Source organism: Carya illinoinensis, chromosome 4 (assembly GCF_018687715.1).
Source record: "Carya illinoinensis cultivar Pawnee chromosome 4, C.illinoinensisPawnee_v1, whole genome shotgun sequence".
Lineage (NCBI taxonomy): Eukaryota > Viridiplantae > Streptophyta > Magnoliopsida > Fagales > Juglandaceae > Carya > Carya illinoinensis.
Window position 1 is genome coordinate 43,453,929 of NC_056755.1, and position 26,365 is coordinate 43,480,293.

At 37.9% G+C, this 26,365-nt stretch overlaps 3 protein-coding genes across 10 annotated transcripts; 2 read left to right on the plus strand and 1 right to left on the minus strand.

Annotated features, from left to right (window-relative positions):
* Window positions 1-2,520: 2,520 nt before the first annotated feature.
* On the plus strand, window positions 2,521-7,841 carry LOC122306071 (cellulose synthase A catalytic subunit 4 [UDP-forming]-like). 2 transcript variants are annotated; one of them, XM_043118438.1, is made up of 12 exons: window positions 2,521-2,618; window positions 2,814-3,021; window positions 3,138-3,256; window positions 3,709-3,766; window positions 3,888-4,038; window positions 4,249-4,861; window positions 4,985-5,122; window positions 5,300-5,425; window positions 5,523-5,735; window positions 5,833-6,348; window positions 6,523-6,873; window positions 7,032-7,841. In XM_043118438.1, the coding sequence occupies exons 1-12, from the start codon at window positions 2,589-2,591 to the stop codon at window positions 7,611-7,613; spliced, it is 3,105 nt and encodes a 1,034-aa protein (XP_042974372.1). In that variant the 5' UTR covers window positions 2,521-2,588; the 3' UTR covers window positions 7,614-7,841. The 2 variants fall into 2 exon arrangements, with proteins under 2 accessions (XP_042974372.1, XP_042974373.1); XM_043118439.1 differs by having other exon boundaries at window positions 2,539-2,618; window positions 2,817-3,021.
* A 477-nt stretch (window positions 7,842-8,318) lies between these two features.
* On the minus strand, window positions 8,319-16,289 carry LOC122306072 (probable inactive histone-lysine N-methyltransferase SUVR2). Of its 7 annotated transcripts, none has more exons than XM_043118443.1 (11): window positions 15,976-16,289; window positions 13,557-13,782; window positions 13,384-13,419; window positions 12,790-13,288; window positions 12,318-12,526; window positions 11,280-12,116; window positions 10,836-11,098; window positions 10,377-10,443; window positions 10,208-10,258; window positions 9,566-9,662; window positions 8,319-8,795 (listed from the first exon to the last, which is right to left on the minus strand). In XM_043118443.1, exons 2-11 carry the CDS (start codon window positions 13,737-13,739, stop codon window positions 8,767-8,769), a joined length of 2,271 nt encoding a protein of 756 aa, XP_042974377.1. In that variant the 5' UTR covers window positions 13,740-13,782; window positions 15,976-16,289; the 3' UTR covers window positions 8,319-8,766. The 7 variants fall into 7 exon arrangements, 4 of the variants coding, with proteins under 4 accessions (XP_042974377.1, XP_042974375.1, XP_042974376.1 ...); XM_043118441.1 differs by having other exon boundaries at window positions 13,557-13,792; XM_043118442.1 differs by having other exon boundaries at window positions 15,735-16,289.
* Window positions 16,290-23,320: 7,031 nt separating this feature from the next.
* Window positions 23,321-25,129, plus strand: LOC122306935 (plasmodesmata-located protein 1). The gene is made up of 2 exons (XM_043119509.1): window positions 23,321-24,259; window positions 24,792-25,129. Exons 1-2 carry the CDS (start codon window positions 23,497-23,499, stop codon window positions 24,926-24,928), a joined length of 900 nt encoding a protein of 299 aa, XP_042975443.1. The 5' UTR covers window positions 23,321-23,496; the 3' UTR covers window positions 24,929-25,129.
* Window positions 25,130-26,365: the final 1,236 nt, after the last annotated feature.

Sequence of the window (26,365 nt, forward strand, 5' to 3'; positions counted from 1 at the left end):
ATGGAGAGAGAAATCGAGAGAGAGAGACGCCTGGAGCGGTAGCTGGCGGGAAGAAGGCATTGATTGTTGTTAATTAAAAAAAAAAAAAAAAAAGTGAATTATATTGCTAAAAAGTGAATGACTCTAATATCTTAATTTCTTTTAAATTAAATAGATAGTATGAATTTCAAATAAATTTGCAGAATTCCAAACAATTTCAAGCTTCTCATGAGAGTAATAATTGACATGACATGTATATAGATTTGGACTCTGAATCCAAAGCCTTACCTTTTTCTTAAGACATCGGAGATCGAATATTTGTTTACATCTTTAGATTACTCGAAAGTATAATAAAAGGAGAAATGATATATAGACAACATATTTCACAATAATTTATATATAACATATGTTGTAAAATAAGGGTATTTTTTTTAAATGATGTTAATTTTATAAGATAGTTTACAAAAATACCCCTCCTTTTAAATATTGTTGTGTAAAATATTATAAAATGTAACGTGTGTTTATCATTTTCCTAATAAGAGAGACAACTACAGAATTAGGAAGTAGGGTGCGTCAGATAGATATCAAGAAGGTAGGGGTGACAAACATATTCGTATCATGTCAAGTCGTATATATTATAATATATGAGTCAACTCAAACATGATCTATCAAACTTAACGAGTCAAACGTTTAAACCCTAATACGATCCATTAAAATAATTGGTTAACACGATACAACCCATTTTGACCCATTATAAATTAATTAAAAATATATCGACACGACATGACCCATTTCGACCCATTTTGATCTGTGACACCGTTACAACCCGTTTATGTAAATGTGTTTAATTGACCCAAATGATCAATTTGACCTGATTAACATAATTTCACATAAAATTTAAAATCATAATATCTCTCAAAATATAAAACTAATTATATAAGTCTAAAATTATAATACAAGCACCAAAATTACAATCTAGAGGAAGTGTGGGAGACAATCGTAACTTGTGAAAACTAACTCAACTGAGAACTCAGAGAGAGTTAGGAAATACAAAATAGGGTTAGAGTATTTTTATTTTTAGGTTAAAAAGAATATAATTGTAATTTTGAGGAAAGAAGAAATCTAACGGGACTAAACAGGTTTTGGGTTGACCAGTTAGCGACATGTTAATGAATCGTGTCGGGTCAATTCGTTTTAATCCGAACCCGTTAATATTAAACTCAACCCGCTAATTTTGTATTGCATTCATATTGAATTAACAGATCGTATCACATATTGTCACCTCTACAAACAGGCTAGCTCTTGCATTTGCATATACATAACATGAGTTGTCATCTTAGAACTATAAGCCATAAAATATGTAAAATTCGCACACTTTATTTGAAAAAAAGTAAGAGAAAATTGAGATCTATATAAAAAAATCAATGACTCTTTTTTATTAGAATATACTTTTTTTAAAATGAGTGCATGGAAATTTAACACTCTAGCTAAGACTGTATTAATTATCATTTCTCTCATTATATATATATATATATATGCAAGTTTTATTGGAAATTAAGTACTCTTTACATACAATATAAATCATGTCATAAATTAAAAATAAAAAATTAGTCAAATCAATATGGTAATCAACGCGTCACCATTTATATTAAATTTATAAGTTTTTTATAATAAAATTTGTATTAAGTTTAAACTTGCCTTTTCTTTTAACCATGCAGTTAAAATTACATGGTACTTGCATCATGAATTAGTGTTGGTTTTTACAGGCAGCAGTACTACTAGCAATATCAGGCTTAAATTAACCTAGCTAGCTAATTCGTGTGGGAGTAAGGTATCTTTGCACCATTGACACAGCTAGCCAGCAAGTAGCACGCAAAAGAAGTTAAACGTCCATATATATGGATACCGATAGATGAACACCCTCACAGTTGAAAAATAAATAAATAAAAAACTCATGAACATGATCAGTACATAAAAAGATAAATGAACAGCCTCTCTCCAAATCGTACATTGATGCAAAAATCATATACTATTTAATTAGGATAAACCTATTCCATCATCAACCAACCAAAAACCTCTCACCTCTCTCGGAACATCAAGCCAACCAAAATATTCCCCGAGTGAAGCCATTATTTTCACCTGATTTGCCCAATAAATCTGCAACGTACCCTCATGATTTACTAACTTTTCCGAATCTGATCATCAGCAATAATTAGTACCAAAGCCTGACACTGCACCAACCACACTTCCTTCACAGTCCAGGGCAAATATGCAGCCAAGTTACCACAACTTGGAGAATCTGATGATTCAAGCTCGATCCACCTCCATCAATGTAGCTTCCTACAAAGTTACAGCCCATCTAAAATGGCTATAATCTCTGCGATGGAGATACATCCTTCCCCAACGTCTCCTATACTCAAACATATGACTTCCCAACTCACAGTTCATGGTATAGACACTTGAACTCATACTTGCATAGTTGCATGCTCCTCATATTTTACTCGCCCCCCACCTCTTCCCTATATATATCTCCCTTGATCCCTTATCTACTCTCACCAGCTCTCAATCCTTGAACATATTTTTCTCTCATCTTATTTTTTTGGCTTGCCATGGCCTCCAACACGATGGCTGATGACGAGGTAGATAGTTTCCTCTTTCCATATGATCTCTTAGGTTGTTTTTTTCTTCTTCTTCTTTTTTTCTTTTTTTTTTTTTTTTTTTTTGGCAAAAACAAAAGACCATTAATTGCTCTGAAACTTTAAGCTGTTCAGAAACAACGAATAACTTATGCCTACAATTTTCTCACAAATATATGTGTTATATGTGCATGGCAGCAGTACCGGCCTCCAACCGGCCATCAGCCTGTGTCAAGAATTTGTAGGGTTTGTAGCGATGAGATTGGATACAAAGAAGATGGTACTTTGTTTGTGGCGTGTCATAAATGCGGGTTCCCAGTTTGTCGGCCTTGCTATGACTATGAAAGGAGTGAATATGGGAACCAGAGCTGTCCTCAGTGCAACACCCGCTATAAGCGTCATAAGGGTTAGATCATCAAGTTCTCTCCTTCACTCTCATTAATTCTTCTGTATAACATCATCAAGTATTTATATGTAAATGGGACTCAATGCATACCATTCTCCGGCATTTGTCTCTCCCAGGATGTCCTAGGGTTGCTGGAGACGAGGAAAACAGCGATGCTGACGATTCGGACGATGATCTTCAGATTAAGAATGGTCATCATGATGACTCCGATTTGCAACATGTCACTAACCATTTGGTAATTTCATTAAGTTACGATGATATAAACTTCATGTGGTGCAATAAATCAGATTCATATATAGCCATCTTTCAAATAAGAGATCACCAGAATAAAACTTACGTACGCCAACGTACGTGCATGATCTCTCTAGCTATTTGTCATGCTGCAGAAAAAACTGAGGCGCCAAACTTTATTGTTCCCTTCTACTATTTAAAAAAGCCTTCCTGTTCAAATTACGATTCAATATATACCTCAAACGAAAGAAAAAGACTCATATATATTTGCTAATAAATTAGCTAGCTAGGTAAGCTTTTGTAAATGTTTAACCGAGGTTTTTTCTTATAATCTTCAAGTAGATTTTCGAGAAGAAAATTTTTAAAAGATATGTCATCAATATATATATATGGGCATATATTTAGAATTAATTATATGGAATTCAAACAGACATGAGATATTGATGAGTTTTGCAGGAAAATGGGGACTACAATTACCACCAACAGCATCCTAATGGTTCTGTTGAAGGAGATGGTAAAGCTGAGATCTTTAAGAATGTTTTACGTGCACCTTTTACCGCAAGGGGTTATGTTGTTTCTTCTTTTATTTATTGATCTATGTACTTCTGAATGGTGTTGGAATGGGGCACATGCAGTTGCTGGTAAGGAATTTGAAGGAGAGAAAGAGGTGTACAATAATGGAGAATGGAACGAGAGAGTAGAGAAGTGGAAGGTCAAGCAAGAAAAGAGAGGTTTCCTTGGCAAAGATAATGGAAATAAAGATCGGGGAGATGACGATGAATTCCTGTAAGCTGCGTTTTATCTGTTCCTTAATTTATTCCTTTCTGGCCTTATTTAGTGCTACAATATGATCATATCCTTAAGTAGAACATAATCATTTGTGATCAAATCCACAAAGCCATGCATATATATTTTAATATTTTATAGATCCATGAAAGTACTGAGATTTTACTTCTCGGTATATATACCAACAACATGACCACCTTCCTTTTGCAGTTTGGCTGAAGCCAGGCAACCAATGTGGCGAAAAATACCAATCTCCTCAAGCAAAATCAATCCATATCGCTCAGTCATTGTTCTTAGGCTCATCATTCTTGTTTTCTTCCTCCGCTTCCGAGTTTCAAATCCAGTACATGATGCTTATCCGTTGTGGCTTATCTCCGTAATATGCGAGATATGGCTTTCCCTCTCTTGGATAATTGACCAATTCCCTAAATGGAGCCCCATCATCCGAGAAACTTATTTGGACCGCTTGTCCCTGAGGTTTGAGCGTGAGGGAGAACCAAACCGTTTAGCCCCAGTTGATGTCTTTGTGAGTACCGTTGACCCTGTCAAGGAACCACCAATCGTAACAGCGAACACTGTTCTTTCCATCCTGTCTGTTGATTACCCTGTTGATAAGGTGAGCTGTTATGTGTCGGATGAGGGTGCATCGATGCTCAGTTTTGAAACGATCGCAGAAACTGCAGAGTTTGCAAGAAGATGGGTGCCATTTTGCAAGAAATATAACATTGAGCCAAGGGCACCAGAGTTCTACTTCTCTGAGAAGATTGATTACTTAAAAGACAAGGTGCTGCCCAGCTTTGTAAAGGAGCGTAGGTCCATGAAAGTAAGCATACAGATCAATGAAATTAATAAAATTTCTTTGTTTAGCATTCATGCAACAGTCATGTTTCCCCAGCCACCAAAGGGCTGAACTGAGTGAATGTATTGTACATGTATTGTATTGCAGAGAGAGTATGAAGAGTTCAAAGTAAGGATTAATGCATTGGTGGCAAAGTCTCAGAAGAAACCAGATGAAGGATGGGTGATGCAAGACGGTGCCCCGTGGCCAGGAAACGATACCGGTGATCATCCAGGCATGATTCAGGTTTAGCAAGATCATCCCTACCCTGATGACTTTTCCGACTTTTTTTAATCCACCAATTTTCACCTTTTCTTTACACCAAACCAAAATTATGCTACTTAAATAGAGATAATCTACTGCCATAAAAAAATCTCAAGAGGACCACACTTTCTTGTTTGGGAAACCGTACATGCATTGCAGGTATATCTTGGGAGTGAAGGTGCACTGGATCTAGAAGGTAAGGAGTTGCCACGGCTAGTATATGTTTCACGTGAGAAACGACCCGGATATCCGCACCACAAGAAAGCCGGTGCCATGAACGCGCTGGTGGGTTGTTAGCTCGTTATTCCAACAATGTAATTCTCGACTGCAAATTGCGATATCTGCAAATCTTATCTCTTGGGATTGTGTATGTGATCAATAGGTACGAGTTTCTGCTGTACTTAGCAATGCACCTTTCATGTTGAATCTGAATTGTGACCACTACATCAACAATAGCAAGGCTGTACGGGAAGCCATGTGCTTTCTGAAGGACCCCCAGGTGGGAAAGAAACTCTGCTTTGTCCAATTTCCTCAAAGATTCGATGGCATCGATAGTCATGATAGATATGCCAATCGCAACGTTGTGCTCTACGATGTAAGTCATGCATGCAAGTTGATCATCTTGTAATAATCAGCCATCTCAAACGGATGACGATTATTATTCAGCATAAAAAATGTTCTTTCTGTAACAGGTCAGCATGAAAGGCCTAGATGGCATCCAAGGCCCGATTTACGTTGGCACTGGATGTGTATTCAACAGGCAGGCATTGTACGGCTATGATCCACCGGCATCTGAGAAGCGGCCAAAGATGACATGTGATTGCTGGACTTCATGGTGCTGCTGCTGTTGTGGGGGTTCGAGGAAGTCAAAGACAAAGAAGAAAAGTACTGAAAAAAGCCTGCTTTGGGGACTCTATAACAAGAAGAAAAAAATGATGGGGAAGAGCTGCTTGAAAAAAGGGTCTGGACCTACGTTTGATCTTGAAGATATAGAAGAAGGGTTCGAAGGTTATGATCAGTTTGAGAAATCATCATTGATGTCACAGAAGAATTTCGAGAAACGGTTCGGACAATCTCCAGTTTTTATTGCTTCCACTCTTATGGAAGATGGTGGCCTTCCTGAAGGGACTGATCAAACTTTACTTATTAAGGAGGCCATTCATGTTATCAGTTGCTGCTATGACCAGAAAACTGAATGGGGAAAAGAGGTGATCATTAGCTCCTAGCTCCACTCTTTTGGGAATATTTTTTTATAATAGAGTTTCAAGATTATATTTTGCCTTTAATTCAACAGATTCTGATATGGTTTTGGGTCCCATACAAAAGAGTTGTATCACCATTCAATTCGATTGCACAATGACTAGTTCCAATTCCCATTGCAGATTGGGTGGATATATGGTTCCTCTACGGAAGATATCTTGACAGGCCTCAAGATGCACTGCAGAGGATGGAAGTCAGTGTACTGCATGCCAGAGCGAGTGGCTTTCAAGGGATCGGCTCCAATTAATCTATCAGATCGTTTACACCAAGTTCTGACATGGGCTGTTGGCTCTGTTGAAATTTTCTTTAGTCGCCACTGCCCACTTTGGTATGCTTATGGAGGAAAACTGAAATGGCTGCAGAGAATGGCCTACATTAACGCCATTGTTTACCCTTTCACTTCCATCCCTCTGCTTGCATACTGCGCCGTTCCGGCCATCTGTCTTCTGAGTGGAAAGTTCATCATCCCCACTGTAAGTTATACTAGATTTTTTTCAGCAATGCCATATTAAGAATGACAGATTCCTAAGGCCACTGGGGCAGGATATTCAATTTTCTGATCAATGGCATTAATACATGAGAACAGCTAAAAAGTTGCTTGCTATAATCAAATATTTTGCCTTTTCTACAGCTGACAAACATTCCTGGCGGATGGTTCATGGCTCTTCTCCTCTCCATCATAGTAACAAGCGTGCTTGAGATCAGATGGAGTGGTGTTGGCATTGAGGATTGGTGGCGCAATGAGCAATTTTGGGTGATTGGGGGCGTTTCAGCACATTTTTTCGCTGTTTTTCAAGGCCTCCTCAAAGTGATTGCTGGAGTGAGCACCAGCGTCACAGTGACATCAAAAGCAGGCGATGATGCTGAGGTGGGGGAGCTCTACCTCTTCAAGTGGACCAACCTTCTCATCCCTCCAACCACCCTCATAATCATGAACATAGTAGGAGTTGTGGCGGGGGTTTCCGATTCTATTAACAATGGCTCTGGCTCATGGGGTCTGTTATTTGGGAAGCTGCTTTTCGCCTTCTGGGTCATTGCTCATCTCTATCCTTTCCTCAAAGGTTTATTAGGCAAGCAAAACAGGACCCCTACCATTATAATCCTTTGGTCCATACTCCTTGCATCAATTTTGTCAATGCTTTGGGTTCGAATCGATCCTTTCTTGCCTAAGCAAACAGGGCCAATTCTTAAACCGTGTGGAGTGGAGTGCTAGATTTGCTATTGTTTACCTTTTCCTTCTAGCGATTCTCATTCTTGTTGATTCCAGTACGCTACTTTTTGCTTGTTTCAGTCTTCAATTATTCCCAGGCTTCCCAAGAGAGTTTGTTCATTTGTTGTGTATAGGCATTTAAGAGACTTTTTACATATCAAAGGGTAGCGGCCCTGCCAATATGTACAACTTTTATATTTTTAATATATGTTCAAGAGAATATTATGAGCAGTTTGAAATAATAAACAATGCAAATCTCAGAAAGATCATCTGAGACAGATCAACAAAAGCAAGACATTGTAAACCACTCAACTCTCAAGTACATACCAACCAATCAAAGAAAAGACTAATCTGCAGACAAAATTCCTTGGATTGTCTAAATTGGGATTGTGGAAATCAGAAGAATCAGTTTCAACTACCAAATCCGAGATATGCAATTGATAACTTATGAACAAACCCTCTTTAGCTAAGTCGGTAGACAAGAGTGGAAAACCAGCAATGAAATATCCATCATAGGCTTGGATTACTCCCCCACAGCCTGCATTTCAAGGATTAAGCATGGAAGTTCCATCAACATTTAATTCGAGTTTACCAACTGGAGGTAACATCCACTAAGCAAGAAATGGTTTTTTGAGTATAACCAAAGAGAGAGGAACCTTAAGAACATCCAGTGGGAAAGCAGAAAAGGTTTGAAGCAACTTTTCAGGCTTGACAGAAAATAAAGCGCCCTGAAGCAGCTGGAAATCTTGTAAAGAATTGGATCAGTCACCAAATAGCAAGGTTGTTAAACCTGCTATTTTTCCTAGCAATCCAAATTTCCCATTACATGCATTACACATCCCATGGGTTGTGCTGTTGTGGAACCAATTTAACAAACAGTTGCGCCCTCTCTAAAGCAACAGCTAAACAGAATTATAATCCTATTGTCTCGGCTATCCGATAGCCCACAGTTAGTGGCAAGATCTTTTGTCAAGAGGGAAGATAACTTTGAACCACTTATGGTCAATCTACCAAAATCTTGTTCAAAAGCATCTGAAAAATCTATCCACCACTTTACAGTAGGCAGTAGAGTTTGAGAAACTCTAGTCTGGTACAATTTGCTTCATCCATATTTCTTCGTTGTGGAGAAGGCCAGTAAATCAATCCCCATTGTTGTTCATCTTGCAATTGATGCAGATCTAGATCCTGTGCCATGAAAACAAAACCACCGTCATTAGCAGCACTAGCAGGCAGTAACAAGGACTACAAAGATTGAATCTAATATTGGCCCACGTTTGATATTGCAAGCTTTGCTATTGAATTTAAGCCTAACTTTATATGATATTCCTGGCTTGAATTTCGTGAATCAAGTGTGCTGGTAAAGAACTAAATTTACATCTCTTAAATTAACCAGTAGATGCCATGACACCAAACACCAATTCTCCAAACAAAACTTGTTGCAAACCAGGCAACCTTAAATTTCCATTTCCACATGAACGCCAACAGACAAAGCAAGCGGATGACAAATCTACAGTGTATTAAGAGCAAAAGGGGAAAACGACAAACCAATACCAAAGCGTTGAACCAAAAACATCACCCAGTCCGTTTTCCAAATGTGTAACCTACTTATAAGAATGACGGCCTATGATAATTTCATGGCAGGTAGAGGCATAGATATGCTGAAAAGTGCCCACCCTCAACCAAGATCCTGATCAACTCAGATGTTATTTGCTGAATCACCAAATCTCTTTATCTTGTTTTGTCTTGTTCAATTTTGAAGCTAAACATTCAAAACGTAACTGATAGTCCTATCAACCCTTTAGTTAGATTAATAAAACGAAACATTAAAGATTTTTTTATAACCGAAATATTTTATTAAAAACATAAATGGAGTAGCCCAAGCACATGCATGCATGCCCATGGCTCACGTACACTCCCATGCATACGCACGCCATGCACACAGAAAATGTTCTTACTATTTGAACGCTTCATGTTCCTGCAGAACTTGCTACCACATCGGCACCAGAATGTCCTCACAGGCTGATCATGGTCTTCAAAGTCGATGCCATAATCCTGCAGATATGTCATGTAAAACAGCTCAACAAAGGGCAAATTAGATTCATTGCATACATGAACAAAGTTCAAAGTTGATTCACTATTAACATGAACTTTGAGTAATAAACGATAAGATAGCATGATACAACTGAATTTATACGTCCCAAGAGAAATATAGGACCATGTTAGTTGACTCAATGTATAAACGCAAGCATGCAAGCACAAATACCAAAAACATATATAGGCAACAGCTTGAGTACCTTGTTAAGTTGCTTTCCAACCTAAACCCCAGCAGGAAGAAGAAAAATGAAAAGCCTTAAACTGATGTGTTTAATTCATGAAACGGAATTTTGTTTTATTGGTGATTCATTGAAGTGCTCTTAAAACAGAGAAACAATTCCACCCATATTCTTCATTGGTGGCAATAGTATAGGGAGGGAGTACTAATAGAACTTCTTTTTACTAACAAAAATAAATTAGGGTGGCAGTATAAAACCCAAAACCAAATCACGATATATGCGAACAACAATCAACTGCACTCTAATAACTAAAAACCTACTCACCCAAGTGAGCTCTTCCATGGCAGCTACTACCCTTGTAGTGAAGAAGCCAAGCTACATAAGAAGAAAACAAAATGAGTATGCATGACTCGACTCAGTTTGCTAACACTAAGCAGGGACATCACAGGGGAAATGCAAATAAAAGCTTCAAAAAGCTTCAAAGACTCCATACATGGTAGTAGGCATGATCAGGGCTCTCCACTTTAACAGGGATCTCGACCAAGTTTGCATCCAAACACCTGATGGAATAAGGAACAAAACAATCACATACTTGCAAATCGAATTTCTATCACCTGGTAAACACATCTCTACCGAGATAACTCACAAGAACGCATCCCAGACACTCAGGTATGAGATCTTCAGAATCTCTTAAGATGCACTAAATCTTCCAGGAGATAGCTTGGTCTTCTCTGACCTTCCAATGCATCAGCACAGCCTGCCTACTTTCATGCAAGACTTCTAATGGCTTGCTATAATATGTTAAATATGCTGACCACTTTATATGCTAAATCTTATCAACAAAAAGTTCTAATGATATATTTCCGCATAATAATCAGAATGTTCATAAAATTAAATTTCAAAGCAATAAAAAACTCTCAAAGAGACAGAAAGTTGAGGTAAAAACACGTACCTATGGTTAATAAACCTAGCAACATTGCCAAAAAATGTTGCGTCCAAACAGAGAGCTTCTTCATTATTTAGATCTCCAGAACCCCAGTCAGCATCAAGTAGCACTGAGTATGCCGGTTTGCCACTTTTGTTTTTTTCCAAGTTCCTATCATACAACTCGGTGTTGGTTAGAATTTCTCCAGCATACTCACACACAAATGCACCTTTTGGCAGTTCCTCTAGGGTTCGGAGACCCCACCCTTTTCCTTCAGAAGTGCAAAACACCTGAGATTTAGAGCAAAAGTCATGAAGGCTGCATTTCAACTAATTACATGGCATCTCAATAGTAAAAAAAGTTCAGCATAATGAGATATGAATATCTGCAACGAGTAAATTCAATAAGTAACTGTTATATAAGCATAGGAGAACAACTGTATAAATCCAATTTCCAAGTTACGATCCCCACCTGCAACTTGCAAGTTATGCCTCGCTGCACCACTCGATTGCCACATTTTTTACTGCAGCCACACTTGTTCCAGCATTCCTTGATAAACTTCCTCCTTAAGTGGCCTTTGCATGGTTCTAAACAGTCCCCATTCCTCAATCTTTCAAGCGGACATTCTCTACAATACAAGTGCTGGTATCTTTGTGGGTCATGAGTCATAGATATACACTCTTCCAAGAACTTTTCCCTAAGAAGACCTCCTTGTGTGTATGCAAACTGGCATCCGGTTTCATTTGCACAAGGACAAGGTGTAAATGAGGATAGGCAATCACCCAAACAAGCCAAACAGCAATCCTCATCTCCAATCCGAGAAAGGGTCAAGTTAACAGAAGCATTTTGGAAAACAAGGTTTTGAGGTATGTACTTAAAGGGGGGTAGACGTTCATTGTTGATTTCATTGACCCATGGAATTCTGACCTTTTCTTCTCCTTTTGAGACATCGTTAACATCATGGATAGACATTGAATCACTAGGACTTATCTGATATTGCGGGACAACCACCAAACTACATGAATTCCTTGATTCAGGATCTTCCAGTTCCTTTTCAGGCTCACTTCCAGCACAGCTACTTTTAGTGATTTTCTTACTGGCATGTATGTGACCAGCAAGACCATTCAAAGCCTGCGGAAGTCTTGAAAGATGCTCAGCCACTGCAGGAGAGCATTGAATATGGACTGATCCATTAGAAGAATGGGGTGACAAGCTCAAATTTTCTTCTCTGTCTTCCATATCCAAAGTATCCTTTGGGGAAGATCTCCCCAATACATCAGGAGTTGGAATTCTCTTTATTGATCCTTCCTGCGATTCATAAGAGGCATAAGTTCCCAGTTCCAAGATGCCCTCACAAATATCTTTCAGCAGTTTCAAGAAAGATAAATTTGGGTCAATGATTTGATATTCTCACAAATATTTATCCTGTCAGTTTTATAACCTCATCACGACTAGGTATATGGAATCTAGTCTTGCAAGAGTGGAAGTGTAACTCAGAGAAATCTTTACCTCTCCCAAGGGCAAGGAGGCAATCTCAACAATGGGAGGAGGTTCCTCTGGGATGGTTGCAAGTGTACAGTTGGTTTCCCTCTCGCTCAATGGAGCTAGAGCACCATCACCTCTATTTCCTTCACCAAGACATTGGGAAGCTGGAATTTCTGGACCATCTTGTTTTTTAACTGAATCATGCCCAACTGAATAACCAACCTTACAGGGATCTGTAAGCAAAACCAAGATTGTAGAAGAGAGCATGAATTGCAGTTTTTATATTAAACGAAGCTTATTGAACAGCACCAAGCCTTTTATTTCCATCCTTCACAGTCGTCTAAATTTATCACTAGGGAATTAAGGTTGGTTAGTTAAATAAAGCATAACGTAGATAATGGAGACATTCATGTTTAAAATATTATAAACACCAAAAGTATCTAGATATATGAGCTAAGTTAATACAGAGATATCACTCCAAAGGGATGAAATGCACCTGGATGGATCACTGCAATAGGCACCTCGTAGTCTGGTATGTCACTGTTAAACTTATCATCAAATGGCTCATCCTTTGGCTTAATCAAAACACGAGTATTAGGAACCTTCTGCTTGGGTAAAAGAGCAATGTCTGACTCAACCATTGGCTCTTTAATGTGCACAACATGAGATTCTCTATCCGACATGGATCTTTTCTCAAGGGAATCAATACGAGGTAAGAGAGGTTTCTTGCCCTTGTTAACAATATTAAGCTCAGGTGAGATGGTTTGCTGGATGGGCTGAGGTGTCTCCATTATTTCCTGAGGCTGCTGTTGGAAATGAGACTTGGGTAGTTCATCCTCCTCCATTTTGGGCCTTTCTGACGAACTTCCATCCAAATTGTGGCTGGAGGAGTTGACCAACGGTGAAACCTGACCACCTTGACTTCTCAAGTGCAACCTCTTTAGGGGGCGTTCAGGCTCATCATGCATCTGAGCTTCTTCCTCCAAATCCTCCTCCTGCCGGTTAGAAAGGCAAGTCAAGATGGGTACAAAAACAAGAAGACGAAAAAAATAACCAACACTTGTGCCAGGAAGAGAAATGACCAACATACATCAGTGCTGTTGCATTTCTTCTTTTGTTGCACAACCTGATAGATAGGATTCAGTATTAATAAGTAATAGATAAGTAGAATTCATATTAGATAAACATTGGTGTGAGATAAAAACCAAGGGAAGTGTAAAACAGATCTAACTAAATTCTAAGTGACAAATGCTGAAATTGTACCTTAATATCCTCCTCCTCAAATATGGCATCTGCAAGAGCTCTGTAATTCTCTTCTTCAATAAGTTCCCAGTTTTTTTCATATAATTTTAGAAGTTTAATTAACACTGGTTTCACTTTATCTTCTTTAATTCCAATATCCTTCATTGCACGAAAGGCTGCTGCAACTCTAGGATTTGGCGCCATTAATAATCACTCAGCAGCTATTTATTTTAGCAACTCACAAAGGCTGAATACCCCTACATTTTAGAATATATGAGTGTGGGGCTAAAAGAGTCTGAAAGGAAATGCACAAGTCCAGCAAATATTTCAAGTAAATTAAATGCTGTAGCAGAGAAAATAGAAACACCAGTTATGTATATACTATAGTGTATATATATAGATATATTAACACTGAAACACCAGTTCTAACACCAGTCAGGACACTCGACAAGTGTATTTTACCTGTATAGATTTTATATTGACACCAAAATAATATTCCCTTGGATCATGTCAACACATATAATTATTTTTACTTCTTCAAAATCATCTGTGTACCAGTTTTTTGCAGTAAACTAACAAAACAAATAGTAAATACCAAAATGATGCTCTTTGTTATGAAAACCTAGGTACTCATTAGGGTGCAGCCTAGTGGTCAAAGAACGGGCTTGAGATGAGCTAAATTCAGATATGATGAATTCAATTCTACAACAGGAATTCCTATGTATTACCCAATACATGGTTCTGGCATGTTGGGTAGCATATCCGGGATTTACTGCCCATAACTAGGTCCGTAGGTGAACCCTACCTTGGGGAGGTTCCATGTCTTCAAAAAAACAAACCTAGCGTTCCTTAATTTTTCCCACATTTTAAAATATTATGCAATAATACTAATGATATATTGAAAAAAAAAATTAAAAGAATTCATGCAAGATATATTGAAATCAAAAAGATTGAAAAATTTCATGCAACGGGGGACAGAACACATCAAGAAAGAAACTACAGTTGAGTGATACCCACAATTCTTTTCTTTTTTTGTTTTTTTTTTTTTTTTTTACCTGGTTTACTCGCATCAACATAAATCCAAAACAGTTAGAAAAATTCCCTTAAAAGGTAATATTCTATGTAACAAATTCGTCCTAATAAAAGAACCGAATTAACTACTCTATTACATCATTAGTCTAACTAAGCAATCCACATAACCATATTATTAGTTGCCCCCATCTTATCACAGTATGCAGTAAGCAGCACATTTCATGCTAGATCGTATCCCACCAGGTCAAGAATTACAGTGCAGATAGCATTCTTAAAATTCAACCACCAGATGCCAAAAGCCCCAGGAAAATTTATTTAAGTTTAAAAAACTTATAATTTATAGAGTACTGAGATCAGCCTTCAGCATAAACTAACAATTTTTAAGGCAACTTTTTTAAGGGCATACACAGCCCCAGCTAGTAAGGGGATTCGATCCCCTCACACTCATCCCAATCATCCCGAAAAAACAGTGGGAAGCTTCATTAGGCCTATTATCCTTAAAAGTAACATTATTGACCATTGCGATGGAATTCCTATCACCCATTCCATACCTTTTTCACTTAGATACCAAATGACCAGAATATACGAAATTGGAATTTGGAATCCGTTAGTGAAACTCTAAAAGAACAAATATGCAATAGTTTAAAGAACCAAAAAGACAACATGATTCCAAATTGTTGATTTTGCTTTTCTTTTCCTATCTAGAATATCACTAAACAAACGGTTCACATGAATCGTATCAAACCAACAAACAACAATAAGCACCTTCCTTAGAAATTCTTCATTTTAAATAGAATATTAATTTCACAGTTATAATTAACAACAACTACTTCAACAGAAGCAGCAAAAAGTAATACTCCTTTTCCTTGTACCTTCCGGTGACTACACAACTCTCTGATTTGGATTCTCTTTCAATTACACACTAAGTTAAACAAGCAAGCCACATACACTCACAATCAAAATGTCATATACACAAAGAGATACCAGTTAACTATAATCCTAGCAAACTAAATTCTCAAAGTTTCATCACAACCCGGAGAACCTAAAAAAATACTCTAAAACGGAAAAAGAAAGTTAAGAAACCCAACTCACTAAGAAACAAGTAGAAAAGCATTTGTGTGGAACTTTTAAGAAAAATAGAGTAAAACTGTAGGGACCAACACTTACTAATTTTAAAAAATGTAGCAAGTTTATTTCCTTTTCCTGAATTTAATCAGCAACCAAGCAGGCAGATTCTCTCAAAACAAGTACAACGTTTTCGAGAGAAACCCAAAAAAAAAAAACCCTTCGGGGAAGAATAGGGAAAGAAAGAAACGAAAGGCGCATTTTGTGCTCCCAAAATAAACAGCATTATATAGTAATTTCAGGAAGGAGTCTGAGAACTGGAAATAGGACACCGCAGACGTACTTCAAATTCATCGGGGAGAGAGAGAGACACACACACAGAGACAGAGACAGAGACAGAGAGAGTGAATAGATACTGGCAGCCACACCCCCACACCCCAGACCCGCCGACGTTGTAAGGAACAGGGATTTTCGTGCAGCGGCATGAACACTGGGCTCACGCAATTCTTTGGGATGTGAGACTGGGCATTGCGTCGTCAAGACTCGAGGGCAGCTGCGGCTTGGGGTTGCGACTTCTGCAACGCACCGCGAATGATGAAACTTTGAAAATATTTTTCGGAGAGATTACATTTGGAACGGGGGTAGAATTTTAAGTTCGAGACCAGAGTTTAAAATATTGGAGTTTGAAAAAGTTGAATTATTTATTATATTTTATATAGAGATTTGAAAAAAATATTTTTTTTTTTTTTCTAAGAGTCAGTAGCCACCCACATAGCAACCCTGTCTCAAGTTTATTAATAAACTCTCACTTGCGACGGAGGAATACCGTGGTAACAAAAACAACACTTGGGGGCATACAATAAACCTCTAAAAACAAGCCCAAACCAAGTGCTAAAAAAACCTAACCACAAAAAAAAACCAACTAACAAGAAAAAACCAACACAAAAACAAAGAAACCGACCTGCAAAACAAAAAACCACAGACCACCAAAAAAAACCAACCTATAAACGAATAGCCTGGAGACCAATTTTATCTACTTTCAAAATACCTTTAAGCAAATGGAGCACGTCATTGTATGAACTCCATGTACCATTCTTCTGACCAGACGCCAAACGAGCCAAGAAATCTGCTCCTACATTGCCTTCTCTGTATATGTGTTGGATCTTGACCTCCAAAGTTGCGACCATAACTTGTATCTTTTCCCAATAATCTTCAAGATACCATATACCACAACGCCCTTTTTGCAACCAGTGAACCACCAACAGCGAGTCTAATTCAATCTCCACTCTTCCAATATGTAAGACCTGACAATATTGAAGACCATAATAAAGCGCCATGAGCTCAGCCTCATTATTAGAGCCATGTCCCAATTCCTTCGCAAAAGTCCAAATAAGATGCCCCTTCTCATCTCTAATAATGCCCCCGGCACCCATACGACCTGGATTTCCCAAAAAACTGCCATCCACATTTAATTTAAACCACCCCGGACTTGGTTTCAGCCATTTCACCAACCTAAAGTTATGCCTCTTCACATGTTTAACTGGAATAGAAAAAAAATTTAACACTTTTTCATCTCCTTCAGTTATCTTTTTACTAGCACGTAGCCTGACACCCACCCATGCAATGGCTGCCTTTATAGAACCCCAGAGAGAACTCACAGCAACGTGTTTCCCTTCCATACGTGCCTTACACCTCCACACCCAAAGGGACCAAGTCACAATAATGGGAACAAGAGCAAGCAAAGTACCTTTTTGATTCGAATGAGTAGCACGCCTAAACCACAACTCCATAGTTGCTCTCCAAGATCTCTGCGGATCATAAGGCATCCCTAACTGTGTAGATACCCACCTCCAAGTGTCAGCAGCAATCCTCCCATAAACCAGAACATGCTCTTGATCTTCCACACACCCCTGCATACAACATTCACATCTTGAGGCTAAAGGAATACCCAAAGAGCTAATACGACTATCAACAGTAAGACTATAGTGCATAGCCTTCCAGATGGTAATCGAATATTTTTTTGGAAGAGCTGAATGCCAAATCCAGGTAGCCCATTCAAATTTTGGTGCACGAACACGAACACACTCCCAGGCCGATTTTGAGGAAAAAACCCCATTCAGATTTGGCTTCCAAATCAATAAATCTCCACCCTCTTTTTGTGCACCGAGGCAATTAAGAATTTCTTCCATTTTAGTGTCCCCCACCAAACTATGTAACAAATCCATATCCCAACCATTATGAAGCCTACATTCCCGGACTTTCAAAAAAGGATAGTTAGATATATCACAGGAGTTGATAAGAGCTCCCGATTTAAGCCAAGGATCTCTCCAAAAAGACACATTACCATCCCGCACCCTCCACCAAGAATTGCCTAAAACCTTTGGAAACATACCCACAATATGCTTCCAAAAAACGGTTCCTTTCCGTTGATCTACCAAAGTCACATGCTGATTTTTCACATACTTTTCCTTGAAAAAATTTGCCCACAGAGAATCACCTGTCAATAAATTCCAAGCCAGCTTTATAAATAAAGATTCTTGGGCCTCTTCTAATTTTCGAAGACCCAAACCTCCTTCTCGAATAGGAGAACATATATTATTCCAACTTACCCAATGACGCTTCTGCTTACCATTCCAGGAACCCCAGAAAAAATTACTCATAAGTCGCTTTAAAGTTGCCATGACAGCCTTAGGAGCATGCACAACAGAGAGCAAATGAATAGGGATACTGGCCAGGACATGTCTCAATAAGAGAAGACGAGTACCAGAAGATAGAAGCCTATTCTGCCAACCTTCCAGTTTCCGTCGAATGCAACATAATAAATCATCAAAATACAATATTTTTAGACGACCTACCATGAGCGGGACTCCCAAATACTTGGCCGGGAAAAAACCTTCTGAGAACGATGTCAAAAGTAAAGATCTCTGTTTCCGAGCATTAGAAGCATGCTTAGAAAAAAAGATTGAGGACTTCTCTCTACTCACCACTTGTCCAGACCAGGCTTCATATAAATCAAAAGTATCTCTAACTTCTTTCAAAGAAGATCTTCCACCATTAACAAACAACATAACATCATCAGCATATAGTAAATGAGAAACAAGAGGCGTACCTCGGGGATGAGAGAACGGAACAATATGACCGCTCAGAAACTTATGCTTCAAAAGCCTGGAGAGCACCTCCTCCACGAGAATGAACAAATATGGTGAAAGGGGGTCACCTTGGCGCAACCCTCGCCCACTGGAGAAAAAACCTTTAGACGACCCATTCATAACCACCGAGAACCAAGGAGTTGAAATACAATTTCTGATCAAATTGCAAAACCTCCCAGAGAAACCAAATGAAGCCATAACATGGACTAAAAAATCCCAATCGATGCTATCATAGGCCTTAGCCATATCCACTTTAATAACAATATTCCCACCCCTAACCTTTTTATTAATCATGTGTATCATTTCTTGTGCCAAAGAAATATTCTCAAATATGCTTCGCCCAGGAAGAAAAGCACATTGTTCTGAAGAGATGATTCTGTTAAGAATAGGAGATAATCTTCTAACCAAGATCTTGGAAAAGGCTTTATACACAACGGAGCATAAGCTGATAGGGCGGAACTTATCAAAACCAGTAGGCCGCTGCATTTTTGGAATGAGAACAATGTAGGATGCAGAGTAAAACCTCGGCATTGGAGTGCCAAGGAACAATTCCCGAACCGCTGCCACCACGTCAGCTTCAACAATATCCCAACATGCCCTATAGAAACCTGATCCAAACCCATCTGGACCCGGACTACTATCCACAGGAATAGAAAACATAGCCTCTTTAACCTCTTGGATTGAAGGGAGCTGGAGGAGATTTGTATTTTCCTCCTCAAAAATAGAATTTTGCACCAAGTGTGACAAATCAGGCAGAACTCGCGAAGCACGTGCCTGAAGAAAAGAACTGAAATAATCCACAGCACCTAAATGAATCTCTTCCGGGGAATTTAAACAAGTTCCATCTGGACACCTCATTTCCTGCACAAAAGGCTTATTAAGAGAAACAAAAGTTTTAAAAAACTGAGCCGAGGCCTCACCTTTCTCCATCCACCTAAGCTTCACCTGCTGTGAAAGCCTTGTTTCTTCTCTTCTCATCCAAACTGCAAGATCTTCCTTGGCCTCCAATAAACATTGCTCAGTGTCTTCTGAAAAACCCTCCTGTAGTTGGCTTTCTAACTGCTCAATTTTACTCTCCAAATCTTGGATCTTTGTCTCCGTATGACCAAAAACACGACGATTCCAGTCCTTTAAAACTATTTTCATTCTTTTTAACTTGGTAGCAAGGCCACGAAGACCCATAGACTCAATCGAATGACTCCAAGTATCATTAACCACCTCCCAAAAGTTACTATGAGAAACCCACATTTGCTGAAATTTAAAGGAGGAAGGACCATAGCGATGCCCCAAATTCTTAAACACAAAGGACAACGGGGCATGATCAGAAGTAGTCCGTGCCATATACTTACATAAAGCGTCCGGAAAAACACCTGCAGCCACAACATTCATTAAACATCTATCTATTTTTGACCAGCTCCGAGCTAGTCCCCTCTGACCATTACACCATGAGAATTTACTCCCCACAGCTTTCATATCAACGAGACCACAGTTATTAATGAAATCATTAAAATCATCAATGGCAACTCGCAATCTCGGTCTACCACCACGATGCTCCTCCTCTCCACGAATAATATTAAAATCACCTAGGCATAACCAAGGTACATCTTGTACCGCATCAGCTTGCAACAATCTCCAAAGCTCCCGTCTTTCTACATGATTACATTTAGCATACACCACAGAAATGACAACCTGCTGAGAATCCATGCTCATAGAAACAGTCACATGTTGAGCACTGTAATTAATAATCGATAAATGTAAATCTTCTTTCCAGAGTAACCAAAGCTTTCCACCAACACAAAAATTTGAAAAACAGCAATCAAATTTCAATAAATCTTGAAGGCTAACCATCCTGTAATCATCAGCAAAAGGCTAAGCTAACATAATAAAATTCAAATTTAATTTCCTTACCAACTTACACACCCTTCTCCGAGACGATCTGAGGCCCCGGATATTCCAGAACAGAGGGTTGCATATCATAGATTCATACGAACAGGTTTGCTTGGAACCCGGGTCGAACTTCTAAGTAAACGTCCCCCTTTTGGCAATTTCTTTCCATTTTTAGCATCACTGTCCGAGAGATAAACTTTATTTTTTCCAAGATGTTCTCTATTCTCCTTTTCGGGTTCAGAGCCACAATCCTCTTTACTATGCATTCTCACATTCTCTTGCACTCGCATGTCAATATTCTGCTCATCCATAGAATTTCCAACTAACCCATTTTCATTTCCCACCTCATCAAGTCCTTCCTCAAACCCCTCCCCATAATTAATAGACAAACTACGTTGAATATTAACCTCCATCATAGACAAACCAAGCCCAAGATCAACAACATCTGCACTCTTGGTAGCACCCGACTCATCATTCAAAACCTGATTATGTGACAAGTTTTCAGTTCCCGTAGCTTCATCTAGCAGCGCTGCCACCTCCATATTTCCATTCGTCCCATCCACAATGTTTCCAGTCATCCCAGCAGTCCCTGAATCAATTAAAACCTCCTCAACATTTCCATACCTTGCATCTATCCGTGACACATCTTCCACATGGCCAGACATCCCCACGGCCCCTGCATCCAACATCATATTTCCAAACTCCAAACAAACGGACTGATCCTCAGGCCCCTGCGCACTAGCCAACATGGGGTCCTCCATCAATGAATCCTTCAACCGAGTACACTGGGCAATTGTCGGAACCTCTATATCAGGCCTCACATTAATTCCTGCCTCCATACCCGGCTCAATAACAGTCACTTCCGCTTTCCCAACCTCTGCTGCGGAGCCACTTGGATCATCCATTCCTACCATTTCACCACTCTCAGCAACCGGCTCTACAGCAATCACCTGGTGTTCCGAAAGAACTTTCGGCTTCCAGACCTGCAATTGTTTCTCCTCCATTTTTCCCTTCCGATCATTCTTCGTTCTAGCCCCTTCCTTCCATTTACATAGCTGTAAATTATGTCCCTGCATTTTACATTTAGAGCAATAGGCAGGCAATGTTTCATAAACAATCTCAATGTACCAACTCCATTCCTGGTTCGGGGTTCCTATCCAAATACCAGCAAGCGGCGTTTTTCCAGCATCCATCTCCAAACACAACCTAGCCCCATCAGTTCTAGTTGCACATCGAGTAGCATTATCCCGACGTAAAAACCGGCCAATGGGAGCAACAATATTTCGCAAGCAAGATTCATGGAAGAAATTTGGGGGAAGACCAGGGAGAAAGACCCATACCAGTACCGTAGCCGGCTCAGCTTCCTCATCAAAATCGGGCTTCCAATGGAACCCACGGTAGGGCACTCCTTCAATTTCATTTGCTTCCCTAGACAGAGCCTTCACGAAGTCAGTTTCATTTGAGAACCGGACAAATACATTTCGGAGCTTTCTCATAGCCGAAACCACCGGTTGAGCGTCCAGCCCCCATCTACTCTTTATGAAAGCACGAATAACATCAAGGGAAGGCCTCTGCTTGAGAAACTTGAGGACCATGGAGAACCTGAAAGGGCCAGCCGAACGTTCAATCTCTTCTTTGGAGAAAACCACACAATATTCCCCATCCACCAATTTTGCCGGACGAAACGGAAGCTCCACCTCCGGAAGAGGTTGGGGCGTCTGAGCGACCAGCTCAGCCAGGGACCTCTGCCGCCCAGACGACACCGATGGCCCAGGAGGGGCCACGGCGGCAGCCATGGAACAAGAGCAAACCAAAAGATGCCGTAGGGTTCTTTGAGAGAAAAAAGGGTAAAATTGTCCTAAATTACAACTTTTTTGAAAAAAATATAATAATAAGATGAAAATTTTAAATTTGAAATGAGAATTTTTTATTATCAAATATGTCCAAGGTTTTGTTTGAATAGTAAAAATGTTTCATTTTATCGATAAAAATTTTTTAAATTTTCACATAAAATATAATAAATAATTCAATTTTTTTAAATTTTAAAATAATAATAATATTAAAAAATAATATTTTAATAATATTTTATTTAACTTATTTCTTTTATCTAAAAAATCTCACGTCTCATTATTCAAATCCCACCCAAATCTCTGTGCATTGAAGTGATTCAACACATAAAATCACTTAAAACATAGAATAACTATTGCGTACTCATGGAGTAAAGACACACGATACTTCCATCTTATCACAAGATGACATGACATTAGTTTACAACATCCATCTTATCGCAAGATGACATGACATTAAAGTTTACAACATCATATAATAGGACGAGAATACTATGTCATCCATGATTTCATACTCCTAAATTATCTAATAATTTATCTTAAAATATACTATAGTAGCTAGTATAACTAAAGACGACATCATTATTATTTTCTTTTTTCCTTTTTTAGTTTACGTGACTATTTCAAACTCGTATAAAATATATCATTGATTTCCCATAAAAGTATTTATTTTCATACTCCTATTCGGCTAGAGTTTTTACTTTGCAACAGAATATTTCAGTCAAACATCGTGGAAGTTGTATGTTTGGCTCATTAATGCAAGCGTTGAGCTAGAGCTACCATAAGATTTAAGACGGGCGAAAAAGAGTAGCCCAAAACGATCTCAACCCCACCAAGCAGCCCAGTCCCAGTCCCCACATACGTCCTTGCCTTCAAGTTTCAACTAACCTATCTCTAGAAACTCCCAAATACCTGTCCCGCCCAACACAGTCTTTGTTTGTCAAACCGTCTTTGTTTGGCGTAGATACTCGAAACTCCCAAATGGGTCTGCCCAAGACACCTCTCTCTCTCTCTTTTATGTATCTCGTGCTTTCAGTGTTCGTTCCCTGTGTTACAAGCGCTGTAGACTACACAAACTTGGTTTTCAAGGGCTGTGCAGAGCGAGAATTCCAAGCCCCGACTGGAAATATTTACCCACAAAACCTCAAGGCCCTTTTGTCTTCTTTGGTTTCACAATCTTCACAAAAAACTTTCTTTGCCACCACCACCACAACCTCAGGTGAAGATCAAAATAACATTACAGGTCTATTCCAATGCAGAGGGGACCTCACGCTGCCCGAGTGCTACAGCTGTGTGAGCAAGATATCAGATACGGCTGAAAAGCTCTGTGGCAAAGCTATAGCAGCTAGGATTCAACTCAACGGGTGCTACCTGCGGTACGAGGTTGTTGGGTTCAAACAAGTTTCTGATACTGAATTTTTGTACAGGGTTTGTGGATCAACCAAAGCAAGTGAAACTGGTTTTGAGCAAAAGAGGGACAAGGCTTTGAATATGGTAGAGAGTGGGGTTAACAGCAGTGGAGCTGGTGCTGGAGGTTTGTTTTACACAGGCAGATACGAGTCAGTGTATGTGCTGGGGCAGTGTGAGGGCGATTTGGGCAGTGATGATTGTGGGGATTGTGTGAAGAGTGCAGTGGAGAGGGCCAAAGCTGAGTGTGGTGATTCTACCTCTGGGCAAGTGTACCTCCAGAAGTGCTATCTTAACTATTACCCATATGGTGTCCCAAGCGTAACTTCATCATCAGGTAAAGCTAGGCTCTAGCTAGAGACTCAAAATATCATTATTAGTTTATTTTTTTTCACTTATTTTTTATCTGGTAGTTTGTTATTTAATGCCCAGTTGGCAGGTCACAAATCATGATCTCCTTCCTTAATTGATACCAGAGTTTTAGGGCAGTTTGCATAGTCGATCCACTTCAATTCATTCCAATTCCTTCCGTTTAATTATTATAATTTTTTAAAATTTTAAGAAAAATATAATAAATAATTTTATTTTTTTAAATTTCAAAATAATAATAATAATAATAAATAATATTATAATAATATTTTATTCAACTTTTAACTTTTATTTCAAAAATTAAAATAGAGCAGGTACATTAGTGAAAATTATAAATTTATAAATTAAAATGAATTTATATAATATATTATAATTATTTTCTAATAAAAATAATTTTATAATCTAACATATTATATTATATTAAATTACGTCAACTTTTTAAGTTTATTTTCTGTCAATATTTCTCTTAATAATAGGGATGTTTGAACGGTGCTGTGTAGGGAGTGGGCAGCAACACACTCAGAGGACAGTAGCTCTTGCAGTTGGAGGTTTGGCAGCTTTTGGCTTTATTATAGTTTGTTTCCTGTTTGTTAGAACAGTGATCAAGAAACGAGGTCATGATAAGCACGGAGGCTGAGTTTCATCATTGCTAATTTATTGCCTTCAGTATTCCTGGATCTTGCCGACCTGTGTATATGTGCATGATAGTCTGAACGTGGTCTGTATACAATGGAGGATTATGTAATTTTTATGAAGATCACTGAGTAGGGTAAGATGAGTGTTGAATTACTAGAAACACTTATACTTACCCAAATAAAAAGGGTTGGGTTATGAAGTTTGCAATGTTTTATGAGATCGATGGTCACGAACTTTTGATATCAAAGAAAAGAAAGTATTCCAATGTACACGAACGGCTCCGAGTCCGTTAGCTTAGAATGCACCTAACATAAAGATTTAAATTAAAAAAAAAAATAAAAATTGAAACAGTCAATATGAGCATTGGTCTGGAAAAAGAAAATATAAAGTTAAAAAAAGACAAAAAATAAAGATAAAAAAAATCTAAACTTTAACAAAGTATGAGCATTGATTTGCATTCATAATAAATTGTCTATTTACTTAATATGTAATAAAATATTATTAATTTAACAAATTTTTTATTTTTTATTTTTATCACATTTTATAATTCTATTAATTAAAATATTATATATTGAGTGTTTTAAGTATTTTATTAGTTAAATTTACTTAAAGTTGAATTTTACAATGAAAATGCTCTAAAGCATTTATGTTTTAAAGAGTAAAGTCATTTTAATATTTTTATTTAAAAAAATTAAAACAAAAAAAAAAATGAGTACACCATCAAAATAAAAAAGATATGAAAAAAAGACGTCAATTTATGTGCGCCGCAAGGCTATTAAGGATTTTTTGGTAAAACAACATCATTCATTAAATTTGACAAGAGAGCTACACGTCAAATAGTTAAGTATCTTAAGAGCCTTTTAGTAAAACAAAACTTAACGGAAAAACAACAAAAGTTAATGAAAAATCAATCAAAATTAGTATTCACAGTTAGATAGTCACTTATTATAATAGAATAGATATATATAAAAATTCAAATCTCAAAATTGCACGGTATTATCTATTTTTCGTTACTTTGATAATCATATTAGAATTAATATTTTTATCTATCAAAGGAAGATTTTATTTATATGTCGTGTGTAAAGAAAAATTTTAAACATAAGTCCACACATTACATACCATATTTTTTTTATAATTTTTTTTTCTTTTACCAAATTTTTTGTATATGGATAATGAATAAAAGAATTTAATTAGTTTAAAAAGAATAAAATAAAATAAATCTTTAAAAAAATGTATAGTATGTGGTGTGTGGTATGTGGATTTATGTGTAGCAAAACTCGTGGATAATACAGTTAATAAAGCGTTTGCAAGACATAATTTAATTTGAAATAAAATTTTTAAAATGTAAATATTACATATCATCAGTTTACAAATAGAATAACTTTTTATTAAAATATAAGAAACAAAGGTGTAATGGATTGTAAGTTTATATAACTTA